The sequence below is a fragment of the Pelophylax lessonae genome (assembly GCF_965119305.1).
Source record: "Pelophylax lessonae genome assembly, chromosome: 2".
Taxonomy (NCBI): Eukaryota; Metazoa; Chordata; class Amphibia; order Anura; family Ranidae; genus Pelophylax; species Pelophylax lessonae.
The window spans coordinates 55,261,864-55,275,413 of record NC_138769.1 but is presented as its reverse complement, the minus strand read 5'-3'; the positions used below and the strand labels follow the sequence as shown (position 1 = coordinate 55,275,413).

The 13,550-nt window shown below is 51.4% G+C and overlaps 2 protein-coding genes across 2 annotated transcripts in view; one reads left to right on the top strand and one right to left on the bottom strand.

Moving 5' to 3' along the window:
• LOC309547160 (uncharacterized protein) overlaps positions 1-13,550 on the top strand; it is a gene marked incomplete at its 5' end in the record, with an annotated part of 72,241 nt that overhangs the window by 43,671 nt on the left and 15,020 nt on the right. The window lies entirely within an intron of this gene.
• On the bottom strand, positions 10,573-12,753 carry LOC309546617 (uncharacterized protein; the record flags this gene model as incomplete). The annotated part of the gene is made up of 2 exons (XM_082246356.1): positions 12,663-12,753; positions 10,573-11,954 (listed from the first exon to the last, which is right to left on the bottom strand). The coding sequence occupies exons 1-2, from the start codon at positions 12,742-12,744 to the stop codon at positions 10,573-10,575; spliced, it is 1,464 nt and encodes a 487-aa protein (XP_082102482.1). The 5' UTR covers positions 12,745-12,753.

Below are 13,550 nucleotides of genomic sequence, written 5' to 3'. Positions count from 1 at the left end.
CATGTCATGCTATAAAATTGTCCACGCCTGTGCAATAGCCACAAATGGCAAAAACTTTACTATCCATAGGCAACGCTTTAAAAGCCTTTACAGGTTACTATTTTAGATGTACAGAGAAGATCTGGTGCTAGAATTACTGCCCATGATTTGAGGTTCGGGGTAATACCTCACATGTGTGGGACCATTGCTGTTTGAGTGCATGTGGGACTGATGTGTGCATTTGCCTTTGCACGGGGGGGGGGACAGGGGCACATTTTTTTTCTCTTTCGTTCATTGACGGACACAGCTCCTGATATTCATAACCATTGGGTTTTACTGCCCCCTACAGCAGTAGGACACTAGGCAGCAAAGAATTCTGTCTACACCCATGGGCAGTCCCAGGGGGTATACTCCCTCTCTCTGCTATAGCCTCTCAGTTTTTTTCTGCCTAGTCAGGAGTAAGGACCTATTTTCTTGCTGGGATCTTTGGTCCTGGCAAAAAATTTTTAGATAGAATTTTTTTTCCTCCTGGATTTTTTCCTGTGAGATCTACAATCAACTGCCGGATTGGGCGACAGGCTGGATAATCTAGATCCAGTGGCCATGCCAGCGAGTGCGCGCGGACCTCAGCTTCGCGCTAGGTCGGCTACAACATAGCCCCACTGGACGGGGGCTGGCCTGCGAGTTCAACGCCTCGCAAAGTCGTATACGACCGGGTCTCAGCACGAGTCGCAGTGTTCCTTCTGGCCGACAGCTCCCCCATTTGGATAGAGAGGGGTTCTGTCTGGGGCAGTGCCCGCCTGGTTCCTGGTACTGTGAGTAGCTGTCCCCCCTCTCCCCCTGGAGGGTTTTGGGGTGGACGGTGGGCCCCTCCTAGGGACGGTCAGACCCCTGGGTTCCCCTCCTTCCCGCAGGCACCCCCCCCCCCCTGCCAAGTCCATCATCCTGACCCCCCTCCAAGCTGGGGCTGTTTTGGTGGTTTGGCCACTTTCCTGGGAAGGGGGCAGGGCGCTAACTGGCGATGGGGGCCGGGGATTGCGCCGCTGGGGACCGGACGATCGATTGTGCAGACGGGGGAGTTGTACCTGGTGGGGGCTCCTGGAACTGTCCTTGAGCCCTGGTCTCCCTCCTGGGTCCCTGTAAGCTTTGTGCTGCCGCGCGGGCCGCCATTTTTTGTAGCCTGTGTGTTTCTATATATAGCTGCCATGTTTGTGCAGTCCAGCAGCCATTTTCTTGTGGTTTGCCATTGAAAATAGTGGCAGCCATGACGGTGGAGCCCTGTGGGTGGCAATTTCGGCTGTGGGAGCAAAAAACACCCCCCTGCATTCCCCTGCCTCGTTTGTCTCATCAGATCCTGAATCTGATTTGGTCACCGCGGACGCGGGTCATCCTGCTGGGTCTGCAACCATGTGCCTGGAATCCTCAGATAGTAAGGATGATTCCTCCACGTCTGCGACCGCACACAAAAAGGCGCGGGTGGATGCACTGATTATATCTGTGCGTGAGACCCTGAAGAAGGAGGACACAGCTGAAGCTGCGATGGAGGCGCAGGTGCCCTTTGGCACTCACAAGCCTTCCAAAGCGGCAAAGGTGTTTCCTTTCCCTGTCTATTTTGACAGAATTATCGCTAAAGAGTGGGGACGACCAAAGCGTCCCCATGGGGTTCCTAAGCACTTTATTAGGCGTTACCCCTATAGGGAGTCCCTTCTTAAGAAGTGGACTGTGCCACCGGTGGCGGACCCTCCGGCTTCCCGATTAAACAAGGCAACCATGATTCCGGTTGAAGAGTCCCTAGCCTTTAAGGATCCAACTGACCAGAAGGCGAAGGCTGTGGCCCGCACTATATACACTCTGGCTGGTTCAGCAATGAGACCGGTATTCACCATTGCCCCTAGTGTTGCAAACTCTGACCGAGTGGGCTAAGCTCCTACACCGTGACCTGGAGGTGGAACAGCTCCCCACCTGCCTTTGCCGAGCTTGTGGACAAGCTGGTTCAGGGGCTGCAGTTTATCGGTGATGCCTCTTTAGATGCGGCTCCCCTGATGGCTCGCAGTGGTCCTTTGGCGTGTTTTTTGGCTCAAGTACTGGTCTGCGGATCAGACTTCAAAAAAGGCCTTGACTGATCTTCCTTTTCAGGGAGATCGCCTGTTTGTAGCTACCCTGGATGGCATCATTAAAGGTCTCACAGGGGGAAAGAGTACTTTTCTTCCGCAGGCTACTAAGGGCAAGGAACCTCGTCGTAGATGTGGGCCCTCCTTCTCAGCTTGTAAGACGTTTTTTCGTCCCTCAGGGTCGACTTACAAGGGCTCGAAGCCTTTCAGGGCCTCTTCTGGAGGATTCAAATGAACCTAGTCAGGCACGCCAAGATTGGGCTTTTCCAGACCCAGGGACAAGGCTGCTTCTGCATGAAGGTGCACCCTCACCTGTATCAGGGGTGGGGGGACGTCTTCCCTTGTTTCTTGACCTGTGGACTTCCCGGGTGCAAGACAAGTGGGTCCACAAAGTCATTCAGTCCGGCAACAAGATCGAGTTTTGCTCTTTTTCCTGGCAAGGTTTTTTCCTTCCAACCTGCGCCTGTCCCCAAACCACTTACAGGGCCTGTACAAGATCTGTTCCTTTAAAGGGGGATTGTCCCTTTTCAGACCTAGGAATGTTTTCAGGGTTTTTACTCAAACCTGTTCACAGTTCCCAGGAAGGAAGGCAAAGTGCGTCCAGTCCTGGACCTCAAGGCGCTAAACTGCTTTGTGCGGGTACAAAAGTTCAGAATGGAGTCCATTTGAATGGTGGTGGCATCCCTGCGTCAGGGGGATTTCCTCGCCTTTATCGATATCAAGGATGTCTACCTTCACATTCCAATGTGTGCCAGTCACCAGCATTTTCTCCACTTTGCTGTGAGTGAGGAGCATTATCAGTTTGTGCCGTTACCCTTTGGTCTCACATCTGCTCCTCGGGTCTTCACAAAAGTGTTAGCCCAGGTGCTAGCTTTGCTACGCCAATGTGGGATCGCGGTACTGGGCTACTTGGACCTCCTTTTGCGAGTGGAGTCTCCCTCTGCTCTGGTGGAGAACCTAGAGTTCACAATACGAACTCTGCCAGAGTTCGGCTGGATTCTGAATTTTCAGAAGTCTGCTCTGGTTCTGTCCGCAAAGCTGGACTATCTGGGCCTGACTCTGGACTCGGCCTTAGCCACAGTGCTCCTTCCTCTGGACAAACTCCAGAGATAGCAGGCTGCAATTCACCTCCTGCTGTCCAACAGATGGTCATCCCTCTGGACTTGCATGCGGGTGCTGGGCCTGATGGTGTCTACCTTCGAGGTGGTTCAGTTTGCAAAGTTCCATACAAGGTCCTTGCAAAGGGAAATTCTGACCAAATGGGACAGAACTCCACAGTCTCTGGACAATCAGATCCGGCTGAGTGGGGGCACAAAGGAGTCCCTTATATGGTAGCTTCGTTCTCGGGCGATTCGGCTGGGAGAATTGTTCCTCCCCTTGTATGGGACAGTGGTCACCACTGAACCCAGCCTGTCTGGCCGGAGAGGCATCCTTGGCAAGCATTTTGCTCAGGGGATCTGGATACTGGAAGAGAGTCCAGACTCCCGATCAATGTCTTGGAACTCTGAGTGATCAGACTGTGTCTGGATCTTTTAATGGATCATCTTCAGAGTTGTCCAGTGTGCATTCAATCGGACAATGCCATGGCCGTGGCTTATGTCAATCACCAAGGGGGCATAAGAAGTCTCCTGCCGGCTCTGGAGGTAGCTGGCATTTTAAGGCGGGCAGAAAAGTTTGTTTCAGCCCTCTCCGCCGTACACGTTCCAAGGGTAGAAAACTGGCAGGCGGTTTACCTCAGTCGGCAGGCGTTGGACCATGGGGGAGTGGTCCCTTCATCCGGAGGCGTTTCATTAGCTGTGTCTCCAGTGGGGCACCCCCAAGGTGGATCTGTTGGCATCTCGGCTCAACAGAAAGGTGCAGAGGTTTGTGGCTCTGTCAAGGGATCCTCTGGCAGATGCCACAGATGCGCTGGTGGCCCCATGGGGTCAGTATCATCTGATTTACGCCTTCCCTCCACTTAAGCTTCTGCCAAGACTTCTACGCAGGATCGAAGCAGAAGGGATTTTGGTCATCTTAGTGGACTGGCCTCGCCAGGCTTGGTACGCTGATCTGGTGTGAACCCTGGTGAGAACTCTGCGATTGTTGCACATCAGCAACAGAAGAATGTGGTCGGGTATGCCTGGCCTTAGCAGGGACTACTACTCTGTTGTCAGAGCTATCTGTCAGGGTGCTGCTGCTCTCTACAGGTTCGTAAACTGAGCCTGATTCTGACAGTGAGGCTTCCCCATCGCTATTTTCTGTCATGCTCAGCATCATGTAGGCCTCTTCACTAGTTTACCTCTGTTTGGACATTTTGGCCAATGAATTTATAGGTACCTTGTCACGTACCTGATCCGAAGCCGGAGTGTAGAGAGGGCTCCCCCTTGCGGCTAGGTGCAGAGCACCCCTGGAAGTGGGACAGGGAGTGCTGTGCCCGAAGTTGCACGGGTTGCCGGTTGGGATGACCAGATGGAAGCAGGAACAAAGCTTGTTGTGAAGTTCCAAGCAGGTCCGGAACACTTTGGCAAGCCAGGCAGTAGCAGGATGCAAACAGGAACAGACTGGGAGTATGCTGTAGAGAAGTCAAGAGCCAAGCCGAGGTCAAGTATAGGAGCAGACAACAGGAAACCAGGAGTAAGCCAAGGGGTCAGGAGCCAGGAGAAACAACGTCAGACAGTCCGGGTCGGCAACAGGGAATCACGATCAGCAGGTTACAAGGCAGAGGGAACACGGGAGGCTGTTGATCATCCAGCAACTTGTTGTTGAGATTGCTGGCTTTAGATAGGCCGTTTAGCGCCATGCTCTGTTACGCACTAGCGTATGCGCGTGCGCATTGGCGCACGCACATTTCGGACTGCGTTCGCCCGTGATTGGGCGCGCATGCGTGTTCGCGCCAATGCGCGAATTCGCTGATTAGCAATGACATTGGTAGTGCCCTGACAGTGCCCCCCCCCCCGAGGGGCAGCCTCCGGATGCCCAAGTAAGATCGCTTTTCAGGGAATCTGTTGAAGAATACTCGCAGGAGTCTGGGAGCGTGTATGTTCTTCGCCGGTTCCCACGAACTCTCCTCAGGTGCATAGCCTTTCCATTTGATCAGGTACTGAACCTGCCTTCCTCTTTTCCGGCAATCCAAGATGGATTCAATCTCGTACTCAGTTTCTCCATCTACCGTAACAGGAGGTGGAGGCAAGTCATCTCTTCCAGGAAAGGGGCCAGGATTTGCAGGCTTTCGCAGGGAGACGTGGAAGACTGGGTGAATCCTGTATGTGCTTGGAAGACAAAGTTCAAAGGCCACGGGATTGATCATCCTTTTGATCGAAAAGGGGCCAATGAACTTCGGACCCAGCTTTCTGGATGGGCAGGACAACTTAAGGTTCACTGTGGAGAGCCACACTTTGTCTCCTACCTTCAGAGCTGGACTGTCCTTCTTCCTCTTGTCATAGAATTCCTTGTAATCCATTTGTGCTTTTTGCAAGGTTTCCTGTAAGAGTAGGAAGTTTTCTTGTATAAGGGCTACCCTGTCTTGGACGGCAGGTACAGTAGCTTCGGGCATAGGTGTAGGCAGAGAAGATGGGTGGAATCCGTAGTTCGCCCAGAATGGAGACTGACGAGTGGAGGCATGGATGGAGTTGTTATAAGCGAATTCCACACATGGCAGTAAGACTGCCCAGTTGTCCTGGGAAAAGGTAGAAAAGCAGCGGAGGTATTGCTCCAATGTCTGGTTAGTTCTTTCAGTTTGGCCATTAGTTTGAGGGTGGTAAGCTGAAGACAAGCAGACCTGGATGTTTAAGACCTTACAGAGCGCCCTCCAGAATCTGGAGGTAAATTGTACCCCACGATCGGACACGATACTGCCGGGTAGACCATGTAGCCTTAAGATCTCTTTCACAAAAGTGTGTGCAGTGTCCATGGCCGAAGGAGTACCTATCATGGGCAAGAAGTGGGCCATTTTTGATAGGCGATCCACCACCACCATGATTGTGGAGAATCCGTCTGAAGAGGGTAGATCTACTATGAAGTCCATAGACAACATTTCCCATGGCCGACTTGGGACAGGAAGTGGTCTTAGTAGACCCCAGGCTTGGACGTGGCTGCCCTTGTTACGAAGGCAGGTTGTACAGGAGCTCACGTAATTTTGACAGTCCTGCCTTAAGTTTGGCCACCAATAGGCTCGTTGGATTAGTTCCAGAGTTTTGCGGACCCCGAAGTGGCCAGCTAGTTGGTGATCGTGGCATGCTTTAAAGACTGCGAGTCTGGTTTCCTGAGGTACAAATATCTTGTCCTTGTGCCAAAAAAGTTTTCCTCGTTTCTCGAGTGAAGGGATCTCCGGAACAAAACATTGGGCAGAGGCTGATTCCAGGGTAGACCTAAGGTCTGGTTGCATTAGGAGAAAATTTTGGGAGGACAGGATAGTGCTGGGGGTGGTATCCACAGGGGTTTCAGGGAACATCCGTGAGAGAGCGTCCGCCTTCCCGTTTTTGGAGCCCGGACGGTACGTGAGATGAAAATTGAATCTTGAGAAAAATAATGCCCATCTGGCTTGTCGAGGTCTCAAACGTTTGGCCGTTCTGAGATATTCAAGATTTTTGTGGTCGGTGAATATCATTATCGGATGTGCTGCACCTTCTAACAGATACCGCCATTCTTCAATAGCAGCCTTAATGGCCAACAGTTCCCGATCACCCACATCGTAATTCCTTTCAGGTTGGCTGAGCTTCTGGGAGAAAAAAGCAACTGGGTGAAGCATCGCCTTGGGTCCTTGGCGTTGGGAGAGAACTGCTCCTGTGGCCACTTCTGAAGCATCGACCTCTAAGACGTAAGGCAAGGCTGGATCTGGATGTTGTAACACAGGGGCACAGGTAAACATGGCTTTGAGCTTGTCAAATGCCATCTGAGCTGCTGAGGACCATTGAAAACGGGTGTGTTGCCGGGTCATTTGGGTAATAGGAGCAATAATGCGAGAAAAGTCTTTGATGAACCTCCGGTAGAAGTTTGAAAAACCCACAAACCTTTGGATGCCTTTCTTGTCTGTGGGAGCAGGCCACTCCAAGATGGCAGATACTTTTTGAGGATCCATTGCCACTCCATCTGTTGAGATGATCAAGCCCAGGAATTGTATAGACGATTTTTCGAATTCGCACTTTTCTGATTTTGCATAAAGTCCGTGTTTCCTTAGAGTAGCCAGTACCTTCCTTACATGTATTCTGTGCAGTTCCAGGGTGGCAGAAAAAATAAGGATATCATCCAAGTAAACAATGAGAAAATTGTCCAAAAATTCCCTGAAGATATCATTCACTAGGTGTTGAAAAGTGGCCGGGGCGTTGCACAGCCCGAAGGGCATGACAAGGTATTCGTAGTGCCCGAAGCGGGTTCGAAAGGCAGTTTTCCACTTGTCGCCCTCGCGGATCCGTACCAGGTTGTAGGCCCCTCGCAAGTCTAGTTTAGTGAAAACTCGGGCGGTACGGAACCTTTGAAAGAGTTCGGGAACGAGGGGAAGAGGGTACCGATTTTTAATGGTAATTTTATTTAGGTCCCTGTAATCCACACATGGCCTGAGAGTGTGATCCTTCTTCTCCACGAAGAAGATCCCAGCTCCTGCCGGGGAAGAAGAAGGACGAATAAATCCCTTCTTGAGGTTCTCATCAATATATTGACGTAAGGCTTCAAGCTCTGTTTCTGAAAGTGGAAAGATACGCCCAAAGGGAATTTCTGCACCGGGCAACAGTTCAATTGGGCAATCATAGGGACGGTGAGGTGGTAGTGCGTCCGCTTTTTTCTTGTCAAAGACATCCAGAAAGTCGTGATAAACTGAAGGGACCTCTTGGCTGGCATTAGAGACAGGTTGAATGGAGAGACAGCTTGTAGACTGCGGGATTCCAGATGGCATACAGTGTTGGAGGCAGTACATTGATTTGAAGGAAACCTCCCCTTTGAGCCAGTCTATCTGTGGGTTATGTGCCCGTAACCAAGGAATTCCCAAAATTATGGGAAACATGGGTGAAGGAAGAACATCAAAGTGAAGGAATTCCTGATGGTTGGGGCCAGTTGTGGAAAGGATGGGTAGGGTTTCCTGAGTAATGGGCCCTGATCTGGGCGTGGTGCCATCTGCAAGTTGGATCTCTAGTTTATGGCCTTTAGTCTGAAGCGGGATATGAAGGGCCTTTGCTAAAGAGATATCCAGGAAGCAACTGCAGGCTCCGGAGTCAATGATGGCGGGCAGCTTGACTTCCCCTTCCAAAACCTGCAAAGACACAGAGAGGACTAGGTGAGTTGGGGAAGGTCCCGGAATCTGGAGATGCATGCAGCTGGGAGAAGGAGCCTTACTTGGTCTCACCGGGCAGTTGCGAAGGAAGTGTCCATCTCCTCCACAGTAAAGGCACAGGTTTGCTTGCCGGCGACGAAGTCGTTCAGTAGGAGTTAAAGCTGTGCGGACCGCCCCAATCTGCATCGGTTCGTCAGGGGGAATCGGACTGGCAGCCGTGGGCAGCGGTGCCGGAGTTGGCGGAACTTTGGGCAGCATCCAAGATGGCTGAAATAATTGTGCACGTTCCGACCGACGCTCCCGTAAACGTCTGTCCAGCTGAATAGAAAGCTGAATGAGACCTTCCAATGTGGTGGGGGTCTCTATTCTTGCGAGTTCATCCTTAAGGGTCTCGGAAAGGCCTAGCCGATACTGATATTTGAGGGCGGCCTCATTCCAACCCGTGTCTGCAGCCCACCTACGAAAGTCCACGGTATAGTCCTCCACAGGGCGTCGGCCTTGCTGTAACTTGTGGAAGGTTGCCTCGGCAGTGGCCGTGCATTGTGGGTCCTCATACAATTGACCCATAGAAGCAAAGAAAACGTCTATAGAGTTCAAGGCAGGGTCTTTCTGTTCCAACAGATGGTGGGCCCATGATTGGGGTTCATCGGATAATAAGGAAATAACAAACCCCAATTTAACTGTCTCTGAGGCAAAAGTTCTAGGCTGTAGAGCCAGATATAGCAGGCAAGCGTTTTTAAACGACTTGAATTTCTTGCGGTCACCAGAGAAACGTTCCGGAGTGGGTACCCTCGGCTCAGGGGGAGGAGCCATCACAGCAGGTGCTGAGGGTCCTGAAGCTGAAGGAGCCGAGGCGGAGACTGCAGCGGATGGACCAGGGGTTGCCGGCAAAGATGGTGCTAGCAGGTTCTGGAGGCGACCTTCTATCTGGAAGTAACCATCTTGGAGGTTCTTAACCGCTTGGGTTAATGCTGTTACTTGTTGACATAAAGCTTCCAACGGGGAGACACCTCTCTCGGCTTCTGTCATGGCTGGATGATACTGTCACGTACCTGATCCGAAGCCGGAGTGTAGAGAGGGCTCCCCCTTACGGCTAGGTGCAGAGCACCCCTGGAAGTGGGACAGGGAGTGCTGTGCCCGAAGTTGCACGGGTTGCTGGTTGGGATGACCAGATGGAAGCAGGAACAAAGCTTGTTGTGAAGTTCCAAGCAGGTCCGGAACACTTTGGCAAGCCAGGCAGTAGCAGGATGCAAACAGGAACAGACTGGGAGTATGCTGTAGAGAAGTCAAGAGCCAAGCCGAGGTCAAGTATAGGAGCAGACAACAGGAAACCAGGAGTAAGCCAAGGGGTCAGGAGCCAGGAGAAACAACGTCAGACAGTCCGGGTCGGCAACAGGGAATCACGATCAGCAGGTTACAAGGCACAGGGAACACGGGAGGCTGTTGATCATCCAGCAACTTGTTGTTGAGATTGCTGGCTTTAAATAGGCCGTTTAGCGCCAAGCGCCGTTACGCACTAGCGTATGCGCGTGCGCATTGGCGCACGCACATTTCGGACTGCGTTCGCCCGTGATTGGGCGCGCATGCGTGTTCGCGCCAATGCGCGAATTCGCTGATTAGCAATGACATTGGTAGTGCCCTGACATACCTAGTGTGACTCACAGGTAAAAAAACACCTGATTGTCAAGGACTGTTTGAACTGCTACCTAAAAAGATCAGGCCTGACTCTGCTAATGCTGCGGTTTAGTGTGCTGTCTATTGGAAGTGACAGTAATCTGCTGATTTTTTTTTTTTTTTTGGTTGAAAATGTAATCTTTATTTGCATAAAAGATATACAAAAAACAATACTTTGTCGGGGTACATTCTCCCCTGTACTGCGACGCAGCGCATAAATACACTACATTACAATACATTTCCGGTCATACTAATAAATACATTCAATCACATACATTCATTCTGCGGTATGATGCCTGATGTGTTGTGCGGAGTAAGGATACCCCGTGCCATCACATCATGCATGACGCCGCAATACCCCTAAAGCATGAAACTGAAAAATACGTTATCTATACGTTGCATTCCTTAAACGATATCAAATAATAAAACATTTCAAAAAAGCGACAGGTGTGATGGGGGGGGGGGGGGGTGGGAGAGTGGGGTAAGGGGAGGGGAATGAAATCACAGGCCCGAAGCTTTATTGAATGGACAAAGACACACAAGGGAGAGTGGGGGAAGAGGAAATCTTCAGACCTCCTCTTCCTCCATGAGATCCATCAGGTTATAGTCTCTGAGCAGACTGTGGATCAGTCTGCGACAGTCCTCAATGGACATCCTCTCCCTCTGGTGGATAAGGCGCTTTCTGGCGCACCATACAGCGTCCTTAAAGCAACACAACACCCGCCAGGCGTTGTCAATGTCCTCTTGGGAAAAAGTCCCATGAAAAAGTCCGTTCAGCACACCGAAGTGTGTGATGGCAGTCTGTGGAACAAAGTCTCTAAGTTCAGGTTCCAAGGCCCTCAACAGGCTCTGTGCAAAGGAGCACTCCCAGAAAACGTGAAATGACGTTTCCTCATGGATGATACAAAAGGGGCAGTGCCTGTATCTGCACAAGTTTCTGGCATGCATAAATGTCCTGAGCGGCAATCCCCCCTGGACAGCCATCCACGCCAGATCTTTATGCCTGTTGGTGAGTCCCTTTGAAGGAACATTCCTCCAGACCACTTTGCATGTGGCTGAAGGGAGGCCTGGAACAGTCTCAGCAATGTCTGATGCTCTGATCAACTTGTAGATGGTTTTTGGCTTCCACAAGTCGGGCTTAACTCCATGCAGCCCCAGCTCCTTGATGAACTTGAAAGTGTCCAAGTAGTACCAAGGAGTGTCCCAGTTGTAGGGGATGGAGCTGTCCCATCCAAGGGACCTCCAAAGAGGCAGGAGGAAAAAACGGGACATGGAGTTGCCGCCAGAGTTCGAAGTTCTGTCAACCAAAGTCCTGCGGATACAGTTGCAAGCAAAGAACACCCCCAGTAACATTGCGATGTCGGGCACGCCCTTACCGCCCTTGAGGGGTTCCTTAAACATGACTGCTCGCTTCACTCTGTCCATCTTGGAGCCCCAGATGAAGTGGAACACCGCCCTGGTGATGGCCTTACAAGTGTTGACCCGCGGGGGCCAGGCCTGGGCGAGGTACTGCAACACAGGGAGAATCTCGCTGCGAAGTACCAGTGTTTTCCCTTTGATGGTGAGTTCTCTGAGGCTCCATAGTCCAAACTTTTGTCTCATCTTGGACAGTCTCTCCTCCCAAGACTTCAGGGCTGCGCCCTCAGCTCCAAACCAAACTCCAAGAATTTTGATAAGGTCCGCCTTGATGCTGAAAGGGATAGATGCAGAAGAAGGCAGGAACCACTTTCCGAAGAGCATGATCTCTGACTTCCCGCAGTTGACTTTTGCCCCTGAAGCTTTGCCGAAGTCCTCACAGGTCTGGACGAGCGAGTCGATGGAGCGCTGGTCAGCACAGAACACCGTTACGTCGTCCATGTAGAGTGAGCACTTGACAACCCTTCTGTCCGGTCCCGGTGCGGTGATCCCTCTGATCTCTGGGTTCTGTCGGATGCATTCAGCAAAGAGCCCTATACAGCAAACAAAAAGCAGAGGTGAGAGAGGGCAGCCTTGTCTGACCCCAGAGAGAACAGGGAAAGGGTCAGTTTTCCAGCCATTCACCAACACCGTACTACAAATGTCATTGTACATCACATTCACATACGAACAAAACATGTCCCAAAGACCAAACCTGCGCAGAGCTCTGCACATAAACTCATGGGAGACACGGTCAAAGGCCTTTTCCTGGTCAAGACTGACCAGGGCCGCGTGCACACGGCGGCCTCGAATGTACTGGACCGTGTCCCGGACAAGCGTGAGGCTGTCCGCAATCCTGCGACCAGAAATGCCACAAGTCTGATCCGGGTGGATGATCTGTCCGATGACAGATTTCAGCCTGTTGGCCAGAACCTTGGCGAGGATTTTGTAGTCCACGTTCAAGAGAGAGATGGGACGCCAATTTTTCAGATCCCCTCTCTCCCCCTTACGCTTATACAAAATCGTGATCATCCCCTCCCTCAGCGACGGAGGCATTGTGCCCTCCACCACCATCTCCTCGTACAGCTTGAGCAGGTCCGGGCCAACGAGATCCCACAGCGCTACATAGAGCTCCGCTGGGAGACCGTCGCAGCCCGGGGTCCTGCCTTGCCTAAAGGATCTGACGGCAGAGTGCAGTTCCTCCAGCGCCAAGGGGGCGTTGATTGCCGACATACCTGCAGGATCAATTTGGTTAGTGATACCTGACAAGAACCTGTCGGCCTCAGCCGTATCTGTTTCTTTCGGGGAGTAGAGGTTGGTGTAGTAGTCGCTGACCACTTGCATCACAGCCTCCTTCCCCTTCTGGAGTGTTCCGGTCTCGTCCCACAGCTCAGACGGGTGTGTGTCCTGAGTGAAGTTTCCTGAAAAAGAAAGAGTTACATTTCTCACCTTTCTCAAGATTCTCCACCTTGGAACGGAAGACGAGGTGCCTTGATTCTTCCTCAAAGTGTCCTTTCAGGCTCTTCTTGGTGTCCTCCAGGTCCTGCCTAACGTCCCAGCCGCAGTGGTGAAGGTCCTGCAGGGACTGCAACTGGCGTTGCAGTCTCCTGAGTTCCCTCTTCCTGGCACACACTTGCTGGCGTCCCCTTGCCTGAAAGAAGCTGCGTAGCTTGACTTTCACAAACTCCCAGTAATCGCTTATACTGCACTTCTTGGGGATGGGCGGAGGGTCTAATTGCAGGTGTTGGGGTTGATCCTGCTAACGCTGCGTTTTGGGAACACTATACTAAACTAATGGGGACACTAGTATAGTTATGATCTGATCAAGGATATTGATCCGTTCAGACACTATACTAGTAATGGAGGTGTTTAGTGTGTGTGTGTCACTTGCAATCAAAGGGTTAAAATGTATTACTAAATATGCGGCAGGCAATCTGTCGCTGTCCTGGATTGACGATAACTAACGTTAACTGATGTCACCTGTGACACTAATACCGTGATCAGAAAAAAAGATCTGTACAATATAATAGTGACACTGTGACAGTAAATGGGGTTAACTGGAGGTGATCTTTATTAGGGGATGTATGGCGGGTACCCTAAACCTATCTGGGACTGCCTCTAACTACCACTAACTGTCTCTCATACTAACT